At 43.2% G+C, this 26411-nt stretch overlaps 1 protein-coding gene across 10 annotated transcripts in view; it reads right to left on the bottom strand.

Annotated features, from left to right (window-relative positions):
* Window positions 1–661: 661 nt before the first annotated feature.
* Window positions 662–26411, bottom strand: part of LOC105488993 (SAM and SH3 domain containing 1) — a 350928-nt gene continuing 325178 nt past the window's right edge. For all 10 annotated transcript variants that reach the window (XM_071096570.1, XM_024795158.2, XM_024795154.2 and 7 more), the window contains 9 exons: window positions 24795–24938; window positions 20768–20903; window positions 19459–19628; window positions 18446–18655; window positions 17536–17686; window positions 12038–12151; window positions 8052–9205; window positions 6512–6643; window positions 662–4387 (listed from right to left, as the gene is read on the bottom strand). In XM_071096570.1, the coding sequence (XP_070952671.1) occupies window positions 4124–4387; window positions 6512–6643; window positions 8052–9205; window positions 12038–12151; window positions 17536–17686; window positions 18446–18655; window positions 19459–19628; window positions 20768–20903; window positions 24795–24938 (2475 nt within the window). In that variant the 3' untranslated portion in view covers window positions 662–4123. The remainder of the gene's footprint in view (window positions 4388–6511; window positions 6644–8051; window positions 9206–12037; window positions 12152–17535; window positions 17687–18445; window positions 18656–19458; window positions 19629–20767; window positions 20904–24794; window positions 24939–26411) is intronic.

The raw sequence follows: 26411 nt of genomic DNA, 5'->3' as shown, positions 1-26411 counted from the left end.
CATATGCAATTATATTTATAAATACAGAAGAGTTTCTCTGAAAAGATGGACCAACACTAGTTATAGCAGGTCGCCTGTAGTGAGGAATGAGATGGCTAGGGGGAAGAAGAGGGTAATTTTTTAAATTGTTTCTCAAATGCATACATTACCTCTCAAAATTTTTTATTACAAACACCCTCTTCTCTCTATTAAAAATGTGCCTTTGTATCAATTGTGGTACACTGAAGTTAAAAATGCATTATTGTCAAGTTGATTAATTTCTAGACTATCCAGACCTAGACTTGTTTTTTTCTCTCTTTCTCAGCAGAAGATGTGGGTGGTGGTGTCATTTAAGTGTATAATACTGAGCAAGTCAGTCATCCATGTGGACTCAGATTCTTCATTTGAAAGTGATGATCTTAGACTCAAGATGAATTCCAAAAAATATCTTGCTGGTCTAAGGTGCTATCATTATATAACTTGATCATGCATATTTGAAAATAAAGCAATAAAGTGACAAAGAGAATCTGGGTGGATGTCAGGGGGTGAGTTCTGGTGATGGCAGAATTGTAGACAACTACAATTTTCCCAATATATTTCATCGTTTGACCACTTTATACATTCCCTTTCATTTCTACTCCATTCACCTTTAAAATACCCAAGAAACAACAAAAAAGGCATATTCAACTGAAGAAATTTATTTCCTTTTTTTCTAGGTACATAGATGACATAATTATAGACAAGTTTTGATACATAGGAAAACCCTTCTGTCCACCTCTCTTTATGCTAAATGAATCATCACAATAATTTTTACAATTTTTAAAACAATACACAGCTTTCTTGGGCTGAAGCAATTGCAAGAACATATTGGTACTGGTATATTACAGCTACTTACAATGTTTTTAAGAACAGCAATGGAGAAAAATAAGTTATTTAAATATTGATTTCATATACAGAAAGTGCAATGTTGTTAGTTGTTATATAACTTGCTCGACAGTTTCTTTTCTCTATCAATTTTAAATCAAGATAACTTGGACTCAGACTATTATATTTCTTTCTGAAAATAATACAGTACACACATGGCAGCAGTGACTTGGTGAGCTGACCTCTTTTGCTGCAGTTATGAAAGCGAAACTTTACTATGTCAGGAACTGATTTCCAATAGATTAGTAATTTCCAATTTCACCCATACCTGGGGGTTCAGGACAGAGAAAAGGGCCTCTAACTAAGGCAAGGCCATGAAACAATATCTTAGTTATCTGGGTACGTAAATAGTACTAGCTGGAGCTGACTGCATTTCCTTCCAGACAGCTTTGAAGTGAAAATCATACACAATGTTATGTGTAGCTACCTGAGCTGAACTGCCTTTCCACGTTTTTTTTGTGCTTTCCAAAGACAACAATTTTCACCATTACTCAAAATTCTGTACCAAATGCAACTGATTAAAACTGGATATTGCCGAAGCCCTACCACCTGTTCACTAACATCCACAGGCAGCCTCAATTCACCTCAGTCAAACGTCACACCCAAACATTCAGCTTTTCTCAGACCAAATTAAATGCTTAAAGAAAAAAAAAAGACCAAACGCTAAATATATTTTTAAAATATTTAAACAACACAATAAAGTAAAAACAACCTCAGACCCCTCAGACTAGACATTCCCACTGAAAATTCTTTGTGGTCCCTGAATTTGATTTTCTATGCAAAGGCATTGATTTCCAAAGAAGAGTGATAAAAATATGGTTTGGCATTCTCAAAAACTCCAGAAAGTTCCCTCTTCTGCTGTGACTTTCACTTAAATGAAAATCCTTCATTGAGAACGAATTAAAACTTGGAAATTCACATGAGATTTCTCCCTCTCCTTTGTTGTCTCTTACACGACTTTTGTGTGTTTTTTTGCTCAGCTTAAACAATGACAGGATCTGTCCAAATGTCCAGCCGAGGTATTTTGGGAGCAGGAAGAAAAGCCTGTCTGCAGCACCCGCCTCCACCACAGCACGTGAAATGCATTAACGCTTTAGCTATACGAGAACCCTGCAGCTTCCTACATTGCAAATAGGCTAGGCCACAACCCGAGAGGACAAACATGAGCCGTTTTTAAGAGTTCAATAGAAATTTGGCAGCTTTAGCTTTTTATTCTACATTTCCACAACTTCTTCACAGGGCATCTTATAGAAGATGAAAATTATTAAAGAAACATGCATTCTTTTTTAAAAATGCATACTAATGCATGAAAAAAATACATCACCTGAGAATGTCTTTTCCCTCAGAAACATGGATCCAGACATAAGCAATATGCTAAAGATGGCTAATTTATGAAATCACTTCCCCTCCAACCCAAGGGAAATTATTTGTTTTAATAAGTAGATGAAATATTATAAAACTTTCAATCAAGGGCTTGTGGTCAAGGTGTTTATATTATAAATGATTGCCCTTTATATTTTAGATGATTGCATTTGATGCTTAAAATAGTGTTCATGATAAGAATGTAAAGGAAAATCATTTTGTAAGCAATGGAAACCTTAATAGTTTGTTAAAATTTACTGTTTGCTAGAAAACCAGACACTAGACTAAAAGAGGTTAGAGGCCAGGCGTGGTGGCTCCCACCTGTAATCCCAGCACTTTGGGAGGCCGAGGCAAGTGGACCACCTGAAGTCAGGAGTTCAAGACCAGCCTGGCCAACATGGTGAAACCCCGTATCTACTAATAATACAAAAATTAGCTGGGCATGGTTGTGGGTGCCTGTAATCCCAGCTATTTGGGAGGCTGAGGCAGGAGAATCACTTGAACCTGGGAGACTGAGGTTGCAGGGAGCCAAGATTGTGCCACTGCATTCCAGCCTAGGCAACAAGAGCGAAACTCCATCTCAAAAAAAAAAAAAAAAAAAAAAAAAAAGAGGATAGAATGTGCTGAAATCAGTTGTAAAACAATTTAAAGTAGCAAATATTTAACACATGGCTAATGTGGTTTGTCTGGCTCCATACTGAACCTTTGTTTAAATTAAAAGAATTACCTAAATAAAAAAAGAAGGATAATGGTATTAGTTGTAATACTGAAAAGTCTTAGAAAACATCTTATAAATGATTTCCCTTTTTAAGAACATGTTCCTGAAATATGCAACCTCACAGTGACCTTTTGCAAAGATGATCCGTTAACTGAGGACTGAATTTTGGGATGGACATGGTCAGGATTCCAAGTCAATACTGCAGCACAACGACTCACACAGTAATGGTAACGATACTAAACTGGTTAAAACAAAAAGCAGTTACTATGAATACAGACACACACACGCACGCATGCACGCACACACACATGATATCTTTGTGAATTTCAGATAGTTTTGTACTAGATTTGTAGTTAGCTTAAAAACCAAAAACCAACATGAAGTGTGTGGCTGATGAATACCTCTACAAAATAAGCCATGTTAAAATGAGACGATTAGAAAAGCCCACTTTTGCTGGAAACATCCCAGAGAGGTTAGATGTCCGCTGAAGCTGAAGATGTGGAACTACTATGGTTACAGGGTTGTGGACACTAGTTAGATAACTGCTTAAAAGCTTATATTAAGGCAAATAAAAGCTGATTGCTAGAAAGCAATTATGAAAATGTCTCTTGTTTATCTAAAGAAGAACAGGACTTTTTTTTCCTGGTGCAGCCAGATGTTCTAACTTTTGAACAAATGAGCGTGGTCAGTAATGTACAATAACTCTCAAGTCTGTTCCTTTGGCCTAGCTAAGCCCGTCTGGCCCTCGGGCATCCTGCAAGATGACAGACAGAAGGGCAAGGGTACTATCAGAAATGGAACAGGCTGCCCCCACTCCTCCCAGCCTCTACCAGCACACAGAGACAGACTGGAGACACAGCATTCGCAGCCAGTTGGCATCTTGGTTCTTTCGTCTTCTGAAAATAAAAATAAGTGCTTGTCTTGTCTTTGGAGGTCAAAGAGAACCGCACTAATTTCCTTGAGGGGGCTTTTCTGGAGGAGAGGATCCTCAGTCCTGTGCCAAGGTTTCACGCTGTTTGGCTGCACGCCAGGCTTTTCTTCTGGATCTGGTCTGCACGTCCAGAGATGGAGGAATTGCATCAGCATCATATGCACAGTGAAAGGGTGGCTCTTGTCCAGAGAAGCCCATTCTGGGCCTGGCTACATGGCCTCGGGGCCTGGCGGCAGTTTGAAGAGTCTGGCTGCAGATAGGAGCTTTCTTATGTGTCTCTCCTCTGTGATGCCGGCCTCCTGAAGGCAAGTGTGGGACAGAGAAGGCACCTGGCTCAGTGTGCTGAAGCCCGCGGTGGAGAGGGTGCTGGCATACATGGGCAGACCGATGGAAATGAGCCAATCTGACACAGACGAAATGCATCCAGGAGAGACGGGCTTTCGGCAGATTTCCGTGAGTCCACCACTTGGAATCTGGATAAATTAAGAAAGCAATATATGATAGAAACGCTTCATGTGTCATCGGAGGACTGCTTCGTGTATGTCTAAAAGGAACAGCACTGAAATACTGCATTGCTAGACTATTATCAGAAAGCAACAATGTAGTGAGTGTCAGAGATCAAGACTAGCAGGAAAAATTCTTCTCTAAGATGAAACAAATCTTTAAGGAAGTGTTCCACAAGGTTCTCGAAGGTGTCTGGAATGAGATCAAATCCCATTTATGTATCCAAGTCTCCAAACTGTAAGCATTAACATATTCTGCTGTTTTGTTTCACTGTGGATATGCTCTTGACAAGAGCCCTAAGGTAGTCTGAAGGGACAAATCTGGGTGATCGTGTGAAAAGTAGCACTCAGTGGGTAGGGTTTTTATAAAGGAGACTTTCCACTGTAGTTTGAATCTATGTTAACCAGAAAATTACATATTTAGTCAATGCGGTTATAAAGAATTTAAAATACAATATCATGGGTTGGCTGGAACAGGGAAATGGATGTTTAACCCTGACTACTGGGTATATAAAGGGCCTACACCTTTCAGAAAGGTGATTTGCTGACAAGTGTGAAAATCTTTGGGATTTTATACAGTTTTGATGAAGCAAACCCTATACCAGGAATACATACTCAGAAATTAACCTTTAAAGTCTACAAAGGTTTATTAACAAGGATGCTCTTCATTACATTTTTTAAAATAAAAGGTTGGAAAAATCTAAATGTTTTAACTATGAGACTCAATACTAGAGTACACTGACCTACTAGAATACTTTGAAATACAATAGCCATCCCCCCTTATCCACGGTTTTGCCTTCTACAGCCTGAAAATATTAAATGGGAAATTCCAGAAATAAACAATTTGTAAGTCTTATGTCGCAGGTCATTCTGAGTAGTGTGAGGAAATCTCATAGCATCCAGCTCTGTCCCACCTGACAATCATCCCTTTGTCTAGCAAATCCACACTGTCTACACTCTGGGCCCCGCAGTCACTCAGTAGCCCGTGGCCATCAGATCGACTGTCGCAGGACTGCAGCACTCACGTTCAATCACTCTTATTTGGCCTTATGATGGCCCCAAAGTGCAAGAGTAACATGCTGGCCATTTGCATGTGGCAATGAGAAGCCACGTTCAAAGTGCTTCCTTTAAGTAAAAAGGTGAGAGTTCTTGACTTAATAAGAAAAGAAAAAAACATCGTGTGCTGAGGGTCCTAAGATCTACAGTGAAAATGAATCTTATATCCATGAAATTGCGAAGAAGGAAAAAGAAATTTGTGTATAATATATACAGGGTTTGGTACTTGTCAAGCTTTCAAGAGATCCACTTGGAGGTCTTGGACCATATCCCTCATGGATATGAGGAGACTACTGTATTGATAATATCAATTTTTTTTTTCTAAGTAACAGAGAAACAGATTCATGATCTGATAATAGCAAACAATCAGGTTTCATACATTTACTATTATACATGTGCAGAGAAATGATTAGACAGAATTTTAATGGACAGGTAAAAATTGTGTATATTTATGGTGTAAAACGTGGTGTTTTGATAATTGTGGAATGGCTAAATCAAGCTATTTAACATATGCATTACCTCACACACTATATTTTGTGGTGAGAACACTTAAAATCTGCTGTCCTAGCAATTTTCAAGTATACATTGTTATTAACCGTAGTCACCATGTCGAACAATAGATCTCTTAAAGTTATGCTTCTAACTGAAACTGTGTCATTCAGACGGATTTTATTTTATTTCTTAAGAGATGGGGTCTCACTATGTTGCCCAGGCTGGCATCAAAATTCTGGGCTCAAGCAATCCTCCTGCTTCTGCCTCCTGAGTAACTAGGATCCCAGGTGTGCACCATCATGCCTAGCACTAGACGGATCTTTAAAAAGTTTTTCAGTGTTGGGATTACAGAAAATTTTCATTTTTTTTTCTTTCTGAAAGTGTATTTTTAAACATTTCTAGGCTGACCATGTATTACTTTCTCCCCAGCTGTCTCCTTTCCATAGCTACGCAAGCCCTTGTCTACTTGGCAGTTGTGAGTATGCTCACTACTAAGCGTGATCACTAAATGTGCCTCAGGAAGCTGGAGAACCGTGGGCTGCTCACCGCCATGCGGTGCTGCTTCCGAAGCTGCTTCACCCGGATCTGGTCCATGTTGATGGCGACGTCCCTCTCAGGCTGATCCAAGTCCTCTGCGTATCTCTGCACCAGGGCTTCAGGAATCCCACAGCGGCCATGCTGCCAGGGAGAACAGGAATGTGGCATCAAGGGTATAAGGATTTTGTTTTTCTTTCCCTAAGATACACCACATATAACGTAGGGTCTCACTGTCGCTTAGACTGGAGCGCAGTGGTGTGATCATGGCTCACTGCAGCCTCAAACTCCTGGGCTCAAACGGTCTTCTCGCCTTGGCCTCCCAAAGTGTTGGGATTACAGGCGTAAGCCACCGCGCCCAACCCGAAAGTTTTAATTTGAAATGAATATATTTTCTTTATTGGCCAGGATAGATGCTTTAGAGAGAATGCTTTTACATCTTTATCTTCCAGTACTGATGAGCTCTAGGAAAGTGCTCTGAAGCACAGTTAAGGCAGCACACAGTTACTCTACACTTTTCAGGCCAATGCCTTCACCTCAATCGGATCATTTTGCAAAATACAATTCCTCTAATGTTATTGAAGAGAGTCTTCTAAACTGCAGGAGGGAAGGGCTAACTTCTACTTTACAGATATCCAACTGTTTGCGCTTCATCTGCTACAAGTTATACCACCAGCTTGCTAGGCCAGCATTTACTGTATGGTCATTCTCACTACTTTTTATTTAAAGACATTTACTCACGAAATATCAAGGAGGGTCAGGGAGGTGAACGAGGATCTTATTCTAAGGCATGCATTGTCATGAGAATTTTATAATAAAGGACTCTCAGGAATGCATCCTAATAGGACCTGTATTTCCAGGAGTAAAGTACAGCTGTGTCTCTTAGCATCGCTTTGTCTTTGGAGTCACTTGGTATTGGTAGATCTCATTTTTTTAAAATGAGAAATAATTTTTCATTATAGAGCTAAATGATTTTGGTACAATGAGGGATTTTATATTATCTTTTTCCCACTACCCATACAGATAACTATAATACAATGATCACATCTGAATAGGGTTCTATAATTTTCAAAGTATGTCCACATTTATTTGCTTCTAGTAATCCCTCTAAGAGGTCTTCATGCAGGTTATTTTTAACCTTGGTTTACCTACAGAGAGATGAAATGGGAAGGTGTCAATATCTGAACACATGCATGTCAAGTACAGTGTGGACACGTGGATTCAGGTGTCTGCTGTCCACTAAACCATCCTTCTCGGAAGCCAGTCTGGGTACTAATGATTCTCCCTGCGAAGTAGAGCTGCCAGAAACTAAAAGGAAACAAGCAAGAGCGAAACAAAGAAGACTCCAGAGAGGCTGTATTTTCATTTAATCTGGAGCCTGCGCTCCCTGTTCGTCAGAAGCTGCTGGCTGTGGATCATTCATTCCACTCTCTCAGAGCGGCCCATGCTACTGGGCTGGCTACCGGGCTGGCTTCAGATGTGGGTTCATCTCACCTGGCTGCCTGCCTTCTACAAAGGCCTGTGAATGTGGTGGGCCCAGGACCTTTGATACCTTATCAGAATACGGCTCCTCCGTGAGATCGATGCCTTCGGCATGCAGCTTGTTTTCAGTAAGCATTTCCAGATCCACTCCCCGGGCACAAGAGACCTTCCTGGTCAAAGCCGGGCCCAGCTTCACACCGTGCTCCTGGAGGCTTGTGTTCTCGGGGAGCTCTGAGAGCCAGGGGGGCGGCCTTGTGCTTGGTGGGCTGCCAGGCGCCTGCCCTGAGAGAGGCCTGGGAGCCAGTGCTGGGGGACAGTCGCTAGGGCTGGTGGGGCTGGTGGGGCTGCCCCTTTTCACTGGCAGGCAAGGCGCATCGGGACTGGGGAGGGTCCCACCGGGGCCCATGGGAACAGGGTAGAGTCCATTAGCAAGGCGTTCTCTGCTCTTTTTGGCAGGAACAGGTGGAGGCTGTGATGGAATTTTGGGCTGCGTTCTTGCCTCAGGGACCCTCTGCTCAGCATCTACCCCTTCTTTGGTGCCCAGGGGATGGTGTGTTCCTTCAAACTCGTGTCCTATTCTGTGGCCCTCCAGAGGTGTCCTTGCTAAACCGTGTTTAGCTCCAGGAGGCTGAGCATCATAGTTTCTGGGCAAACACTGAGGGGGTGACAGGCTGCGACCAGAGGCTGCGATTGAGCCCTCCAGTTTCTTAGTTGTCAATTTCTGAGGTTCAGAAAATCTCTTGCTTTGGGTCAGTAGCAACGCATTGTCGACAGCAGAGTCTCGCTCCAGGGGCTGGGCCTTCGTCGAAGAGGCAGTCATCTTCTGTGGCACTTTGGGTACAATCTGAGGGGGCGGTTCTGTCACCTCGGTAGGCACGTCTTGCTCAGCACCAGACTCTGCTTGAAGGTCATCCAGGGAATGGGATCGAGGCCAAGTGTCCACAGTCTGGGGGCCCTCGAGGGTCTCACAGCTCCGGCAGATGGAAACTGGGAGGCTTCTTCGGTTTTTATTCAAACCAGTCACACCAGGTGGGTCACAGCTCTTGGACATGTCTGGGGCGAGGCCACCACCCAGCCTGCCCTCCTCCTGTCCCTGCTTCAGTGCATCCCCTGATTTCGTTAAAGGCAATGTTGGGTAATTGCCCAACTGGTTTCTGCTAAAAGACTTCAAGTTGGGCTCGGCGGATGACTTGGCAGATAGGAGGCTAGCTTTCCGAGTCTTGCCTGTGAGACAAGGGAACATTTTACAATCACATTTTAAAAGCAAATCAATCAAACAGATGCATAAAGGTGTGCTAACATAATTGAAATCTCCAACTCCCACATCCTATTGTTCAATTACACTAAAGACACAAAATCACCCTTTATGACATTGGGTGATAGAGGGTTATTATGGTTCCATTTTTATTTTTAGAAAGAATTCTTAGTCTTATTAAAGAAATCAGGAAGACTGAAATTAATTGGGTTACATGGGAAAGAAATATGCTGTGTCAAGCAGTAAAATAAATCTTGGCTTAAGTCTGTGCCCAGCTACAATTGATGTGGAAAGAGGATGATCATCATACCGCATGTTGATGGCATTTGTTGGGCGAGCACAATTTCTCAAGGTCATGATGGCAAAGGAGAGCTGGACTGAATTTCAGAATAGGTTCTAGAAATGGTATCCCCTACAGAGTGATCAGTGAATGCTCAAATCCCACCTTCCTTGAGGCCCCTCCTTCTAATAAACGTATCCTAGAAACAGTCAACCAACCTGGGCACAGACAGGTAGACTTATGTGAGTACTTTGCCAAAGAAAATCTACAAAATACTGACAAAGGTTTAGGTCCCAGCAAAGCAACAGTCCTGGTTACAACGGTCAGACTGATAACTGAACTATCAACCAGACATAATCTACTTATCTGACGACTGGTAATTGATATTCAACTTCTGCTGTTGGATACGCTTTGCCTATTCATGGGCCACGCAGCGTGCTGAATGCTTTGTTCTCATCAGTACTTACATGCACGTGCACGCGCGCGCACACACACACACACAGATTAACTGTCCCTTGTTACATTTTTGGTTAATAACATGTTTGTTGTGTGCTTTGACCCTGTCCACCTGTATGTTCCACAATGATAAACACCAAAATGCTACGCATCTGTAGGATATTATTGTTGTTACATAAAGATCATCAGCCTAGTGCTACTACTGAAGATATTGACCCCGGTCCTACTTTTCATTATTAGAAAAATCATCACAGATAAATGAAGAAACACCTCTTCAGAAAAAAAAAAAAAAATCGCATCAAATTTTAAAAGTAGGTTGAAATAGAAAATTATTAGAACCTCTTTAGCATAAATTTTAGGAATATGACTTTCTTTTCCCTTAACTCCCAATATAAAACTATATATATAAGTTCCATTTTTGCATTCCGCATTATGTTAGAAAGATCTCTGAATTTACTTTATGTTCACAGTATGGTTTGCTAGCCATCTAGTTCTTCAGCAGGTACACATGAATTCATTTGGGCATGAAATATTCTGCCAGTGATATCTGTGAGATCCTTACCAATCACCAACAGTTGGGGAAATTAATTTCCTGGAAAGTTTTGGATATGAAAAGGTTATGAAGAGAAAAAAAAAATTCTTCAGAACTTACATGAGCTACACAAGGATTCTGACATTTACTGAAACTGAGGATGTACTGGGATACTAGGTGGGTTTTGTATCCTGTCTTGATATATTCAGGCTACCTGAATATTATATATAGTCTGGGGAGAACTACTATCTTCCCAAGTTGATAGAATAGGAGGGCGTCATGGCTCAAATTCTGAGGGCCCCAAGATGCTTCTTAGAATTGGAATTAGAGTGAGGCAAACAAGGTGCCCGGAGGACACACTCTAAGGAGGTGACCGCCCAGAGCCACATGAGTGCAGGGCTGATACCCGAGAGTGAGCACGCTTAGGGTTTGCATCCTAGACACCCACTTTCCTTTCCTTAGCCCTAGTTCTGGTGCCCACAATGGCTCTCAAACTATTTTTTCCCATGATTCCCAGTAAGAAATACATTTTACATTCAACATGTAGTACACACACACATGCATGCACACAAGCGCAAACACACACACAGACATAACTGAAACAAGGATTACAAGTGACAGTGCTAACAATACTAACCCTTTATCTTAGAGGATGCTCTCTGATATTTTGTATTCTATTTTGTCTTACAAAACTGCTGTCCATGACCCACTAAACTGCTTTCACAACCCACTAATAAAGTACAGCCTGGAGTTTTAAGAAGTTTGCTTTAGGAGGTGCTCAGCAAACATCTTAACACATGGGCTACTACATAGGATTCCAATGGCTGCTAAAAACTATCAAACCCAGGCATTTTTTGTGACGGCCTTCAAGAGTTTGACAGTGATTTAGGTGACGGTGGCAGCGTGAGCCTCTTACCACTGTTTCTCATCTTGCTACAATGGGAATTCTGGGGTCACAACAGGAAACCACAGAGCCATCCATAGTAACGTTTTGCCCACCTGACCCCATACCACTTAAAACTCCTCTTCTGTTTGAGACACGTACGTTTTCGGAAATTTCATACTGATTACTTCCTGACTGGCTGTGCAGAGAGGCCACAAACAAGACACGTGGCCATCCCATCCTTCTCTCCTGCAGTAACTGCCTCGACACTCAGGCCGTGCAGCCGAGGCGTTTAACACACTGCTGCTGGTGTAACCCTGATGGATGGTCTACCTGGCACACTGTTTTCCTCATGGACCTAATAGCTCCCAACACTCCAATGTTGGTGTTTATTGCGTAAAGAAAAGGGCATAGGAGACACACAATTTAGGTTTTACGGCTGCAGGTATTTTACACGGAATTTATTAACCTCACCCAGCAGCCAGGAGAACAGATAGGGAGGCTAACTTGGACTAGAATGGTATAGAGGTCAGAAAGGAAAAGATGATTGCTGAGTGCATGATAGGAATAGAATCGTCCTTTTGCAGAAAATCGTGCTTTGAAATCAGTAATTGTCAAAGCAGGTTCCCAGCAACTCATGCTGACACTACCGTTTTCCAGGTTCTCACTGCTTTCGTAGCATCCTGAGTCTCGGGGTGAGCATCCACTCAGGCCCTGGCTGTCAACGAGCAGCTTCTCCTGGGATCCTGACTGGTCGCTGTTACCTAGAGGAGAGAACACAGCACGAAATCAACAAGGGGAGTGAAAAGCAGAGATTTCAGAGTCAACAGATCTCGACTTTATCTTCAGATACTGCCCTGAGCTTTTGGAAGAGAACAATTTATCTTAAAATAGATGAGATCAAAATGAACTAGTGGGATCACAACTTTTCTTCCAATAAAGTATTCATTGCACAAAGATAAGTTTGGAGAGAGCACACAGTTGGAATATGTTGACACCTTTTAAGTTACGCAAACAGAAGCTTTTAAGTTACGCCAACTCCGGCCTTGGGGCTATGAGGAAAGGAGAAAGGCAGAGTGCTGTTTCGGCAGTGGGGCTCCCAGTCCCTTCTGAGTGATGGCACCATCGAGGAGAAGCAAACAGAGAATAAACGCCCCATGCACAAGGTGAGATTGGGTCATACGTTTTTTGGAGATGTATAAAACTTGTGCTGGAAGATAGTTGTGTTGCCAACTTTCCAAATTTGGGAGCTAATATTAAAGTGTCAAATGAAATAAATTTTATTAGCATTTAGGAGCATTCTTAGCCCTCAGGGACATGCGCTGAGGGCTCTTCTATTAGCTCAGCAAGAGTAAGGCTGGCAAGACGAGGCACAAACCCCAAAACTGAGAGGCCAGTGGCAAATCTTCTTTTATTTTTGTTGTTTGGGATAAGTTAGTGGTTGCTCTTTCTTTTCTGCTTCTCCCTTTGTCTTGTGCCAGCACACTTCTGTCTCCTGCATATAAGTAAAAGCTGGGGAAAGCTTAGGAAACCCTCAAACTTGGAAGCTGAGTAACAGATACATGGTTGCTGGTATAGATAAATGGATGACCGAAAGCTGAACGTCCTCATTCCGAGTGGATAAAGAAAATGCAGTGCCTCTATATACACCATGGAATACTACTTGGCCATGAAGAGGAATGAAATAATGTCCTTGCAGCAATTTGGATGGACCTGGAGGCCATTATTCTAAGTGAAGTAACACAGGAGTAGAAAGCCAAAATCCACATGGTCTCACTTGTAAGTAGCAGCTAAGCTATAAGCACACAAAGGCATACAAAGCGATACAATGGACTTTAGAGAGTCAGAAGGGGAAGGGTAGGGGGAGTCTAGGAATAAAAAACTACATATTAGGTACAATGTATACTACTCAGGTGATGGGTACAGTAAAATCTCAGAATTTACCACTATATAATTCATCCATGTAACCCAAAACCACTTATACCCCCAAAGCTATTGAAATAAATAAAAATAATAATAAAATAAAGGAAAAAAAAAAAGGAAGACCTCATTCTAAGGAAGGCTTTTAAAGAGAAGCATCACTATTTGTCAATTGAGCCTCAACAAAGCTGGAGGAGAGGAAAAAATCAAGAGCAGCATCAGACACTTCTGTTGAGTGAATCTGCCCCAAGGAAATCACGTGGAAAGCTGTGAGGGTCTTCAACAACCCAGAAGTATCGGCCGGCATGTTGTAGAAAGGGCACGTGGAGCCTTACATGGGACACTGAGGTTACACGCAGATCATCTTTGCATTATTATGCAAAGTGCTTGGTCACATAAAACAGAAACCAAGAAAACATTTTCTACATAAAATAGCTAGTTGCAGTGATGAATCGCTTTATTTTCCTCTCTTTTCATCCCCCACCTACTCCCCCACTCCAACCACATACACAAAGAAAAAAAGAAATCAATAAACCAGAAATGTGATGCCTTTTCTCAGGTCATCAAAATAAAAATGTGGGGAGGCGGAAGGCTCTGGCAGCTCTCCAGCTGTCCATTCACCACTTCCTGCTTGCATTTCTCACAGGGAAAGCATTTTACAGCCCCAACCACAGCAGAGATCGTGGCAGTGTAAGTCCCTCAATTAGAATCCCAAATTAAGAGTGCTACTTTTAAAATGACGAATGAAAAATTAACTAATTGGAAGCACAAGAGCAAATACTGTCCCCCCCGACCGCCTAAAAGTGGAACATTCTAGAGCGATGTCCTCACTGTGTGGAAGAGCCTGTGGCTTTGCAGTGGCCTTTGTTCTAGCCTAGCATGTTATTTAGAAAAATGATGCTTATAAAATGAGGGCTTTGCGCTATCCATTACAACCCAGGGAGAGGAGTCAGTGTACTCTGTCCCTGGTGACACGGTTCAGTGCACCACAGCGGCCAAAACAGACTCCAGAGTGCTGGCCGGTGGGAGGAACACAGGAGACCTGCTCCTGCCGCAGCATGGAAATGTGTGCTGTGCCTGCATATCTGGGGACCCCAGCCTCACCAGACACAGCAGGATACCTGAAATTATTTTGGAGAGGGAGGGGATCCATCTGTCACCTGAAAACCACAGTTCTATTTATAGACCCATGAGGCATAAGGAAGGGGGCTAGAATCACTGTCTTTATTAGGGAGAAGAGAAAAAGAGGTGAGGTGCCTCTCCTCTGTAGTGCAGAATCAGGACCATGACCTTTTCCCACACTTCTTAGCATTGGTACAAAAGATACTAGGTACAAAAGATAAGAGAGAAGATGAGCTAGAACCCTGAAAATTCTCATAGTCAAATCACAGCAAAGTGCGAGGTTGTGAGGCTGAAACCCCATTTGAGCATGACCTGAACTTTGACCTGAAGGGGCTCTGCTTGGGCTAAGCTCTCTCTGCCTCCAGCCTCACCAACCCTGCCCCCCTCCCCACCCCACACACACAGGGAGAGAATATGCTAAGACACCTATGAATATTCCAACATCAAAAGGTAGTGGTACCCAAGGGCACATACCATTGCCTGGGGAGCAGTTACCTTGGGAAAGAAGAGAAGGGAATGGGAGTCTCTGAAAGCAGGACTTTCCATGGGCTTACGCCATATTTCTTAAAATGTAAGAAATGAAGAAAATATGGCAAAACATTAACTTCAGCATGTACATGTGTATGTTTGTTTTCTTTTTCCCTGTACTTTTCTGCATGTTTGAAATAATTCCTAAATTAGAATTCTTATACAAGTTATCATTTATACTTAGAAATGGCTAAGACAGTAAACTTTAGATTATAATGTACTTTACAACAAGTAAAAATTCTTTTAGCAATTTGTAAGACACTTTCATTTGCCAGACCGAAGATAGTGGGTCTGGGCTTGGTGTAAGGAGCAGCCATCTGACAATCGGAGTCTTTTCCCAATGGGGTTCCCATATGAAGGCTGGCATTTTCCCCACGCTTTGAGGGAGGCTGGACAGGTGTGACTTCCAAGTAGTGCTGGAAATGTACTTTTTGCTCTCAGTGATGGCTAAGCTAGAAACCTTTCAAGATCCCTACATATCTTCAAAGATCTCAATAGACCTCTGCATCTCTCTAGTGTACAGAAGTTTGGTTTGACAGGAACCTATCATGTTTCTCTAAGTTATCAGTTAGAGGCACTACTTCTTAGCCATGATGACTTTAACTGTGTTGGATGTAAAATCCTATAATGCTAGGAAAAGTCTGGACCCTGACTCTTGGCACTGATGGGTACCTCTGGAACCCTGAAGCCTTTGTTTTGGAACCAATAAAAGGAAGCACAACTTTATATACCAGGGAAGTCCTAAACAACAGAGCAGAATAGATCCATAATGGAATGTTTGAAGAGGCAAAGAGGTCTCCTTCACCTTCCAGGTTAGCAACCTGATGGATAGCCATACCCTCCTACAAAATGCTCCCTGGTACAAAAATCTCAGGATGTGATCCCAGGAGGAACGACAGGTCTGAGCCAACCAACATGGCATGGAAGAATCTAAGCACAGATTCCTGCCTTACACTCAGGAGTTAGCTTTTCTCCTCCAAAGCTGTGGAAGATAAAGGAAATGTAATGGAGAGTACGTATAAACCGGTTGTTGGTTGCATGTGGAGGCTCACGCCTGTAATCCCAGCACTTTGGGAGGCCGAGGTGGGCAGATCACCTGAGGTCAGGAATTTGAGGCCAGCCTGGCCAACATGGTGAAACTCCATCTCTACTAAAAATACACAAATTAGCCGGGTGTGGTGGTGCATGCCTGCAATTCTAGCTGCTCGCGAGGCTGAGGCAGGAGAACGGCTTGAACCCGGGAGATGGAGGTTGCAGTGAACCAAGATTGCGCCACTGCACTCCAGCCTGGGCAACGAGAGCAAAATTCTGTCTCAAAAACAAAACAAACCAAAATAAAATAACAACAACAAAAAAAACCCAGCTGTTCTTGGTGACTGAGGAAAAGCAAGTGGGCTATGTTACTCGGCAGATGTGATTCAGGACAACAGATGATTTAATATTGATTCATACTAATTGAGCTTGTAGGCTACACCAGTTACTGTGCAGGCTCTTTACACACAACCTGGCCACAGACCCAACGTGTCTCTTGGGATTCAAATACTTAAAAAAATGTTAACACTGCCCTTTATAAAGTGATATTAACTATGAATCACAATTGTCTCCAAATCTATCCCTGAAGGCAGCCTGTTTATCTTAGGCTCAGACATCTATCTGATGGTGTGTGTTTCTCTAGCTTATCAGTTCATTTAGAGGGACTGCCTATTTAGCAGAAGTGAATTTCACCTAATGACACTTGCTTCTGTATTTCTCAGGCCTGATACATTTCACCATTAACCATGGTTTTGGTGTGTCTTTCAGCAACAGAAATGCTATTAGCTACTGATATCCCTGAAGCAGAGTCCTTGAAGGAAAACGCATTTGAATTCAGTAACTAGAAAGGATACTCCTTTAAGATGAATGATTTCAGGAATATTTCTGATGGCAGATTGAAGAATACAGAGCAAGATAAGACCGAGTTAATGGAGCAAAGGATATGGTATATTCAAATCACCGACGATTCTGCTCACAGGCTGTAAAAATAAGCTGTCATTTAGGTTAGGAATTTGCAAGCCAATCGATACGGAATTCTCTGCTCTACATATTCACTGGGGAGAGACATCTCCTCCTTTAACGAAAGCTGATGAATTTCATTTATTCACAAACCAGTCTGTTCAATAAGAACACAACTCCTCGTGTGCTCTGAGAAGCAGTCAATCCTTAGCTGGGCGAAAACCTCCCAGCTGGTCAGTCGCTTTTGTGCTCAGCTGTCCCAATGGCCTGCTGGAGGCCGCACATCTCAAGAGTACTGCAAGTGGAGTCTCCCCAAACGGTAATTCCATTCTTGCAGACACTTGGTACAGAACCCTCTTCAACTATCACCTAGAAACGTGCCTGGAAAGGCAGCGGCGGCACATGAGGTTTTCTTTTGTTCCCACGTCTGCCCTGGGAATTTACGTCTTTGTGCAATTTGACCTTGGCTTGTGAAATAAGAGGACAGAATAAGCGACTCCAGGGACCTAAGCACATACTGGCGGCATACGTGGGGCCTGCTGTGGCGGACCTCACAGGGAACACCTCTGTGTGTTCAGGGACTTACTGTCATACTCTTGTAACAGCTCCACCGCTGTCAAGAGAACAGCTCTGTGTTCCGGGTCCCTGATATTTAACTCATCCAAGTCTTCCTCCTCCAGCAGCTTAAAGGTGTCCAAATCTTCATATCCATTGAACAGGAAAGTGGGCATGTGCTCCTGTGAGAGGGAGAAGGAAGACAGAAGGGAGTCAGCCAGCCCAGCCACGTGATAACACCGCCAACAACTAGCCTGCAACCCCCACACTGTTCTCATAGTCATCTTCATGCTAATCAAAAGATGAGAAAGTATCCTTTGCAATGGATCCTGAACATCCCAGTCCTCTGGCTTAGTAGGCAAGCAGGGTGTTTTATTAATCATGGATTAGGAAGATGTACATTGCAGGCTGTGATGGATTCCGCAGGCTTGCACTATAATTGTACTCTTGATAAGAGCTAATTCCTTTAACTCCACAGAGCCCACAACAGAGGAGACGCCTCCTCCATTTACAGAGTTATTAAAATCCAGCATTTAATTCCTCAGGATCAAGAGTTTTGCAAAGAGGAAACGTAATCTCTCATTGCAGACTCACACTAGTAGATGCTGGGAGTGATGGTGGGAGGGAGGTGGGCATGGAGTTTCCTCGTGGCCCCTGTGGAGCTAGCTGTGATCAAGGTGCCAGGAGTTTCTGCCTATAGCTCTTCCAGCAGCAAGGTTGGATCTGGGACTTATGCTATCACCCATAGCTGAGGTCAAGGGCAGTGTTAGAAAACTGGTAACTCTTTCTGTGGAATGGATGCTGATCACAGTAATGAGCCGACCTTACTGGACCACACAGATCAGCCCCAACCCTACCCTAAAAATGCCCTCCCTTGCTCAGTGTAGGAGAGAAAAAGGCAGTGAGGTAGTAGCATGTGACGAGAATCCAAAGCGACTGACTTTTAGGTTAATCCGATCCAGGAGATCCTCCACAGACTTGGGCTGGGGCGGTCTTCCTTTCCGCCGCCTCCGGGTGGGGCGCTTGGGCTTCTCCTCGTCCTCGCTGAGCACGTCCACGTAGATGAACTTGAATGTGCCGACTTTGTTGTTCAGCAGCCCCATCCAGGTCCCCATGGGCGGCTTGCTGATGATATCAATGATGTCTCCTTTCTGTGGCCCAGGGAGCAAAGATCTGTCCATTAGGTACATTCCACGAACGTACAGATCATAAGTCTGTCAGATACACAGGTCATGCAGAAGTGAAGATGCCACAAAGGCCAGAATCGGGGTCCCACAAGTCACCCCTCTGAGTGAGCCGCACAGGATGTGACTGTGAGCTCAGCAGAGGCCAGACAGGTGTCTCCGACTGTACGGAATTCCACACAGGCCCTTGGTCACAGCCCCTCCGCCCTCTTGCCCTGCAGAACCAGGGGTGCCTGGGGTGCCTCTGGTGCCCTCAGCCAGGCTGCCCACCTGGCGCTCTGCACGTCTTCCCTCCTCAGAGGGCTCCCACTTCTTGGAGAAGGCACTTCCCACCTGTCCTACCCAGTGTCAATTCTGGCCCTGTCATGGCTGCACACACTTGGTGGAACCCCATCTGTCCCATAAAGGTATCTCTGAGCACACAGAAGGCAGAAATCTTTCTTCAGATGGAGAAAACATAGAAACCACGTGTGTGGAGCAGGAGCTGGTGGGGAGAGCGAGGGTGTGCAGTAGGAATTCTAGAGGGAAGCTGAGGTCAGAGGGGTGAAGTGATGATAACCCAGGGATTAACACGAGACCCTCCCTCGGCCGCGAGGGCTGGCTGGTTCTTGTTCTGTTTTTCACTACAGAGGAGACCAGTGATCGAGGTAGCCAAGATACTGTCCCGTCTATACCACAGTAGTCCAGCATTCAACAGTAAGGAGGAAAGAAAGCCTCCTAGAGAAAAGGAAGAGCCCAGTTAGCTGCTCTGAGGCCAGGGAGAGACATACCTTGAGCTTGAGTGAGTCTGTGTCATAGGGACTGGGGGTGAAGTCGGTGTGCACCCTGGCACGCCCGCAGAACGGGCCTCGGTAAGGCGGCTCTTCGTCATCCCCATCTTCCGACTTGACGCTTTCCCGGTTGCTGGCTGAGGAATCGGTGGTGCTCACTGTTTGACCACCTGTACAGGAAACAGAGGAAGAACAAGGGTAGATACAGATTTCCCACCCAGCAAAGCAGAAAGGTATTGAAGGTAAGGCAGATTAGGAAACGAAGGCCCAGAGAAAGGAAGCATTGAGCCACAACCCTCTGTCAGGACCAGGGCAGGGCCCAGTTATGAATTCTCCGAGTGGTATCCCTCAGTTCCTCACTGGACAGGGAACTCACAGCAAGTTACCCTCAAGACCTGGGAATCCATGTGGCACCGAGGCTCCCGTGTGGAGGACACTGCAGGACCAGTCACTAGACTCTGCTCTGAACATTTGTGACCTCTCAGTGGTAATGCACACTCTTTCGAACCATTTTACAGATGAGGAAACAAATTCAGAGTGGTTATATCATGTGCCCAAAAGGGTAAGAACTTAGTGGTAGGCTTAAATTTGATCTCGGGGCACGGTGGCTCATGCCTATAATCCCAGCACTTTAGGAGGCTGAGGTGGGCGGACTGCTTGAGTCCAGGAGTTCCATCAGCCTGGGCTATGTGGCAAAACCCCATCTCTGCAACAAAATTAGCCAGGTGTGGTGGCATGCCTCTGTAGTGCAGCTACTCGGGAGGCTGAGGCAGGAGGAGGATCCCTTGAGCCAGGGAGGCGAAGGTTGCAGTGAGCTGAGCTCACAACACTGCATTCCAGCCTGGGAGACAGTGAGACTCCATCTCAAAAAATAAAATTAAAAATAAAAATAAAATAAAAAGTTGATCTTTTCCTTCCTACCATTCAGCCAACTCCAACTACCATTGGCCCGAATGTATCAGTCACATATAAAATTCCCTCCCTTCCCCACACCCTTTATTTCGCTGGTCACCTGCATGTGCTCGTCTCCCTGGCTTATCCCCCTGCTCTCTAGATCCTTCTTCTGAGATGCTTTCCCTGTTGTCTCTGATCAAAATGCATCACCTCCTCTTTTGGGCTGCTGCTGCTGCATGTCTACTAATAACCAGACACGACTCTGAGTCCAGAGAGTTTGCAGGTCCGGTTCTCTAATAGCACCTGAAGGGCAGGACTTGGTCTTATTCACCTTAAAATTGCCTGAACCTAGTGCTCAGTATATGTCACATATTAACTCCAAAGACAATAATCTACAATGACAAACTAGACTTACTCATGGAGCTCTGCCCACTCAGAGAACTGCGAAGACTTTCTACGGAACCCCCGGCCTTGAGCTTGGGCTTGTCCAAGTGTTCAGGGTCAGGCTGTGAAGGCGGAGGGGAGCCAGGCATTCCATCGAGGCCCGAATCCTGCCATGGGTTTCAACAAAATGAAGAAGTTCATCAGAGTGCACAGCTGTTGTTTTGTAATTCTCAGTGACTTGGTCTTCAATGAAATCAATGAAATCAATCTACACTCATATTTGATTCTATAACCAATATTCTCCTCCTTTTAAACCTATATCCTTGCTTACTTTAAAGTTATGGACAATGTTACTATTTATTAACCACTCAAATATTATTTCTCATTCTCATGTAGATATTCTTGAAATCTCCAAGAAAAAAAAAAAATCTATCTACCACACAGACAAAATACTTAAAGGCTTAGAGACTCAGCACACACAAAAGCCCAGTAGCAAGGCTGGACTTCAAATGTAGATCAAGTACAATCCATGATTAATGGAATACCTGGAAGTGCAGTCAGAGGATATTTAATCTACTTGGATAGGAAACATTTGCACTTTTAAAAAAGTATACTCCTTGGGGGAAAAATTGGCAAGATTCTTATGTTTCTCTTTATACAAATTATTGGCATTGGCTAAAGAAATTCAAAATTAAAACCCAAATAGACAGCAAACATACTATTTTCCAGTCTACAATAACATTTCCGTATGTCACTCTAAAGTCTTAGCTTCTTTCACTTTTCTAAAGTGCTGTCAGTAAAAAGCTGGGAGTCTCTTTCAGACCAGAATCCTGATGGGAGTGACTCAGCAGTACTTTCTGCATTTTGGGTAGCTAAGTATTACCCTCTCAGCGGCTCCTCATTTGCACATTTGAGCATAGCATGCTTATCTGATTCATGGTGCTATATCAATACACGATGTCACACTTCAGAAAGTCTGCAGTGAGAATTGTTTACTTGCCAAAATAGAAAAGTCTCTGGCATATTACACATGGCCACAGCCACATGAACACAAAACCAACTAAACGCAACCTGCTATTTGCATGCTGCCGAATCATCAGAAGGGCCTTAACACAGTTCCACAGGCCCTATAAACATCTGAGGACATCAGCAACAGTAGTCTCTGATCCAACACACATTAGCGCTTTCAATGTGAGGAAAGTGAGCAAGCGACCTCAAAAACAACAAAGAAAACTAAAGTTGACATTATTAGGAAGTCACTGAAGCTCCAAAGTATGAATTCCTTTAAAAAAAAAAAAAACTCATTCCTCCTTTCTGCATCATAAAATGTGATTTTTTTCCCATCAAATTCTTCTGTAATGCTTCTGAAAAAAGCATGCAGTTTGAAAAACAGCAATAGTAAATGTGGATCTCTGATATATTTTCAAATGCTTTTTAAAATTATTAATTTATTCATCACATGTTTATTAATTACCTACAATAACAGGCACTATTCCAGGTACTGGGCATATAGCAGTATCAGAGAAAACAAATATCCCTGCCATAATGGTTTGTATATTTATTCAAAAGTTTTTATTAAAAAACACACAAGGTGGGCGCGGTGGCTCATGCCTGTAATCCCAGCACTTTGGGAGGCCAAGGTGGGTGGTTCACAAGGTCAGGAGTTCGAGACCAGCCTGGCCAATGTAGTGAAACCCCATCTCTACTAAAAATACAATAATTAGCTGGGTATGGTGGCACGTGCCTGTAGTCCCAGCTACTCGGGAGGCTGAGGTGGGAGAATTGCTTGAACCCAGGAGGCGGAGGTTGCAGTGAGCCAAGACCACACCATTGCACTCCAGCCTGGGTGACAGAGTGAGACTCTGTCTCGAAACAAAAACAAAAAAACCAACCACACAAAACCTTCCATTATTTTTGCTTTACAGGAAATTTATAATGATCAGTTATTTCTTTTATTCCTTAACTTATGTGAAATGACTGCCTTAAAAAAATAGAACTAAGCACGTAAGATTGCTATATGGTAGTAACATTACTGAAAAACGTCAAAATGATATTAAAATTCTATGCTTATGATTCATAAAGCATAAAACCTCTTTGAACATAAGCTGAAGAGTTTTAGTGGCTGTTTCAATTTGGGGGAAAAGCAAACTTAATAAAATGCTTTAAATTACTATCATGCTTTCACTAGCATGCTGACTGCTTCATTGCTGGGAAGAAATACAGAACCACTATCACTCCCTCATCCATAGGGACAAGAGAATGAAAAGAATACAGAAAACAATCGTGGATAAGACACACTGAAGGCAGTCCAGCATCTCCTGCAGGTCTAATAAGCCACGGTTTCTGAGCCTGAGCACTGATCATTTTGGATGGACAGTTCTTTGCTGTGGGGGCCGTCCTGTCCATGCTAAGATGTTTGGCAGTGTCCCTGGCCTCTATCCTCTAGATCAGCATTCCGCAACTCCCGGGCCATGGACCAGAACCCGTCTGTGGCCTGTTAAGAAGTGGGCCGCACAGCAGGAGGTGAGTGGCGGGTGAGTAGGCCAAGCTTCATCTGTTTTTACAGCCACTCTCCATTACTCGCATTACTGTCTGAGCTCCACCTCCTATCAGATCGGCAGTGGCATTAGATTCTCATAGGAGCATGAATCCTGTTGTGAATTGTGCACATGAGGCATCTAAGTTGCAGACTCCTTATGAGAATCTAATGCCTGATGATCTGTCACTGTCTCCCATCACCCCAGATGGGACCATCTAGTTGCAGGAAAACAAGCTCAGGCTCCCACTGATTCTACATTATGGTAAGTTGTATAATTACTTTATTATATATTACAATGTAATAACAATAGAAATAAAGTGAACAATAAATGTAATGCACGTGAATCATCCCGAAACCACCACCCAGCTCTGTGGAAAAACTGCCTTCCACAAAACCAGTCCCTGGTGCAAAATGACTGGGCACTGCTGCTCTAGATGTCAGCAATATCTACTCCACTTCATCTCAACCCAGTCTGACCATTGAAAGACATTGCCCTGGGGTGCATGGGGGAGCAAAATGATACCCTCTCACCCCTTCCCCATGAGAATCACTGTAATCAACTGAAGCTGCCATGCAGGCATTGTTTGAATCAAGTGAGGCGGGTGGCAGGCTGGTGGTGCTGTTATTCGCATAGGGGCGATGCTTGGTTTTAGCTCACTGTGCCCACCAGAGAGCAGCAGCTGAGCAAAAATGTCTGCTTTCACTGCTGTTTTTATTTGGCAGATAAACTGCATTACCTACATATTTCAAGCAGACAACCAGCTCATACACAGGTACTTCAACAGGCTACAAAATGAATGCTGTACAGGTGCCGGAGGAGAGTGTCTTGAAAATTGAATGGTCATAATTACCTTGAGGCCAAGCTCTCCAACTGTCTTTACTCCCGCCACCCATGCAATTAAGACAGAAACAGTCATTTTTCTAGCAACAAAATTATAGATCTAGGGGGGAAAAATCTATTGTGTGATACCTTTCTTCATGGCTACAGATAGGGCAAATGAGGGAAAACACCCCGCTCTGAAACATTATTACCAAAGTCTGGTACCCAGGAAGAACTCCGAGTTTATTTCTTAGACTGGCTATGTGCTTCTAGAACAACTTATGCTATGATCGACAAGTCTGCTGTTCAAAAAAAAAGTTTTAGGTTTGATTCTGGTAACATCCATTCTGTAGCAAGGCATAGTTTAGGAAATAAAATGCTTCCTTTGCATTCAAATTTACAATGCCTGTTGCACTGAAGAGTAACCATTTCTTTACATGTCTTTTTCTCTTGTCTGTACATAGAAGGCAAGTCCTATATTTTGTATTCCCCAGCGCCAAGCACGGTGCTGAACAGCCCAAAGTGCTTAATAAATGTGTGCTGAATACAATATTTCTCTATGTGAATAAAGCACGGACTTGGAGCAGGTTAATGCCAAGGAATATGTATATTTAGCACCATTTAAAATCTCTGGTGGGCCATCCTCAGCTTTTCTTGTCAGGAAGAACCAAGGGAACATTCTACCAGGTAGCTACATACCTGCTCAGACACAGAGCTGCTGTATTTTTTAGACATTCTCTTTCTCATTGTCTCTTTGACTGATTTCACCTTTTTCCCAAGAGAGATGCGAGAGGCAGTAGGTGATTTGATGACTTCTTTGTACACAAAGTCTCCTTCTTTACCCTGTAAAACAAAATGTTGCAAGTATTGTTGGTCGCAAAAGATGAAGGACAGGTTTTATTATTTAAACCATTACTGTCCTAGCTCTCAGAAATATGGGCATTCCTCAGGATCTTTAAGTTTTTCTTGTGTTAACTCTGTGCTGTTATTTATCTCTTTGATTAAAAATGAAAGCTTATTGACTATAGGGTTTTTTGTTTGTTTGCTGACAGTGGGATGTGAGTCAGTTTTTATTTTACTTACTTTTAGTACATCCTTATCAGGTTACATTTTTCCTGCTATTTTTAACACCCAAGGGGACTGCATTTCATCAGTAAAGAGTGATTTACCTTTGGGAGGCTGAGGCGGGTGGATCACGAGGTGAGGAGATCGAGACCACCCTGACTAACACGGTGAAACCCGTCTCTATTAAAAATACAAAAAATTAGCTGGGCGTGGTGGCAGGCGCCTGTAGTCCCAGCTACTCGGGAGGCTGAAGCAGGAGAATGGCGTGAACCCGGGAGGCGGAGCTTGCAGTGAGCCGAGATCGCGTCACTGCACTCCAGCCTGGGCAACAGAGTAAGACTCCATCTCCAAAAAAAAAAAAAAGTGATTTACTATGTTCATGTAATCCCAGCAATGAGGGAGAAGAGAGGATAATACAACTGAATTGCCCTGAGAAAGAGGTTAGAACAAATGGTTAAGCTCACTCGTTAGAAGAGCAACATCTGATTGGATTTCCATCACTATAGCGCTCAGTGTGTACATTTCTCTCTTAACAAACTAGATTGTGGTCATCTCTCATTCTAGTTTGCATTTTTTTTTAAACAAACTTTTCTCTGAGAAAGAAAACAAATCATATTTTCTCTCATTTCTAAAAAAGATTGACAGCAGAAAACTATTGGCTTAAGAATCAATATAATTTGATAGCCAAATAAAATAGTTTAAATCTCTTCCAGGAAATTTTCAAAACATTTCATATACATCCTAGGTGGGTATTTTAGCTGACCCATGATCATAACAAATATGAAACACGAAATCTTCATTTTACAGTTTTATGACACAATGCAAAGGACAAACTAAACTATATATAAGACTCACCAAAGGCTGGGCGTGGTGGCTCACGCCTATAATCCCAGCACTTTGGGAGGCCAAGACGGGTGGATCACAAGGTCAGGAGTTCAAGACCAGCCTGGTCAACATGGAGAAACCCCACCTCTACTAAAAATACAGAAATTATCTGGGCATGGTGGCATATGCCCGTAATCCCAGCCACTTGGGAGGCTGAGGCAGGAGAACTGCTACATTGGGACGGAGGTTGCAGTGAGACAAGATTGCCGACAAGACAAGATTGTGCCACTGCACTCCAGTCTGGGTACAAAGCGAGACTCCGTCTCAAAAAAAAAAAAAAAAAAAAAAAAAAAGGACTCACCTTCACCCTTGGGGTCTGAGAAAACAAACTTCAGGGAACAAAACTTGTGTGCCACTGTGGTGGCC

Source organism: Macaca nemestrina, chromosome 5, assembly GCF_043159975.1.
Source record: "Macaca nemestrina isolate mMacNem1 chromosome 5, mMacNem.hap1, whole genome shotgun sequence".
Classification (NCBI taxonomy): Eukaryota; Metazoa; Chordata; class Mammalia; order Primates; family Cercopithecidae; genus Macaca; species Macaca nemestrina.
The sequence above is the reverse complement of the archived record's forward strand: the minus strand, read 5'-3'. Positions and strand labels throughout refer to the sequence as shown.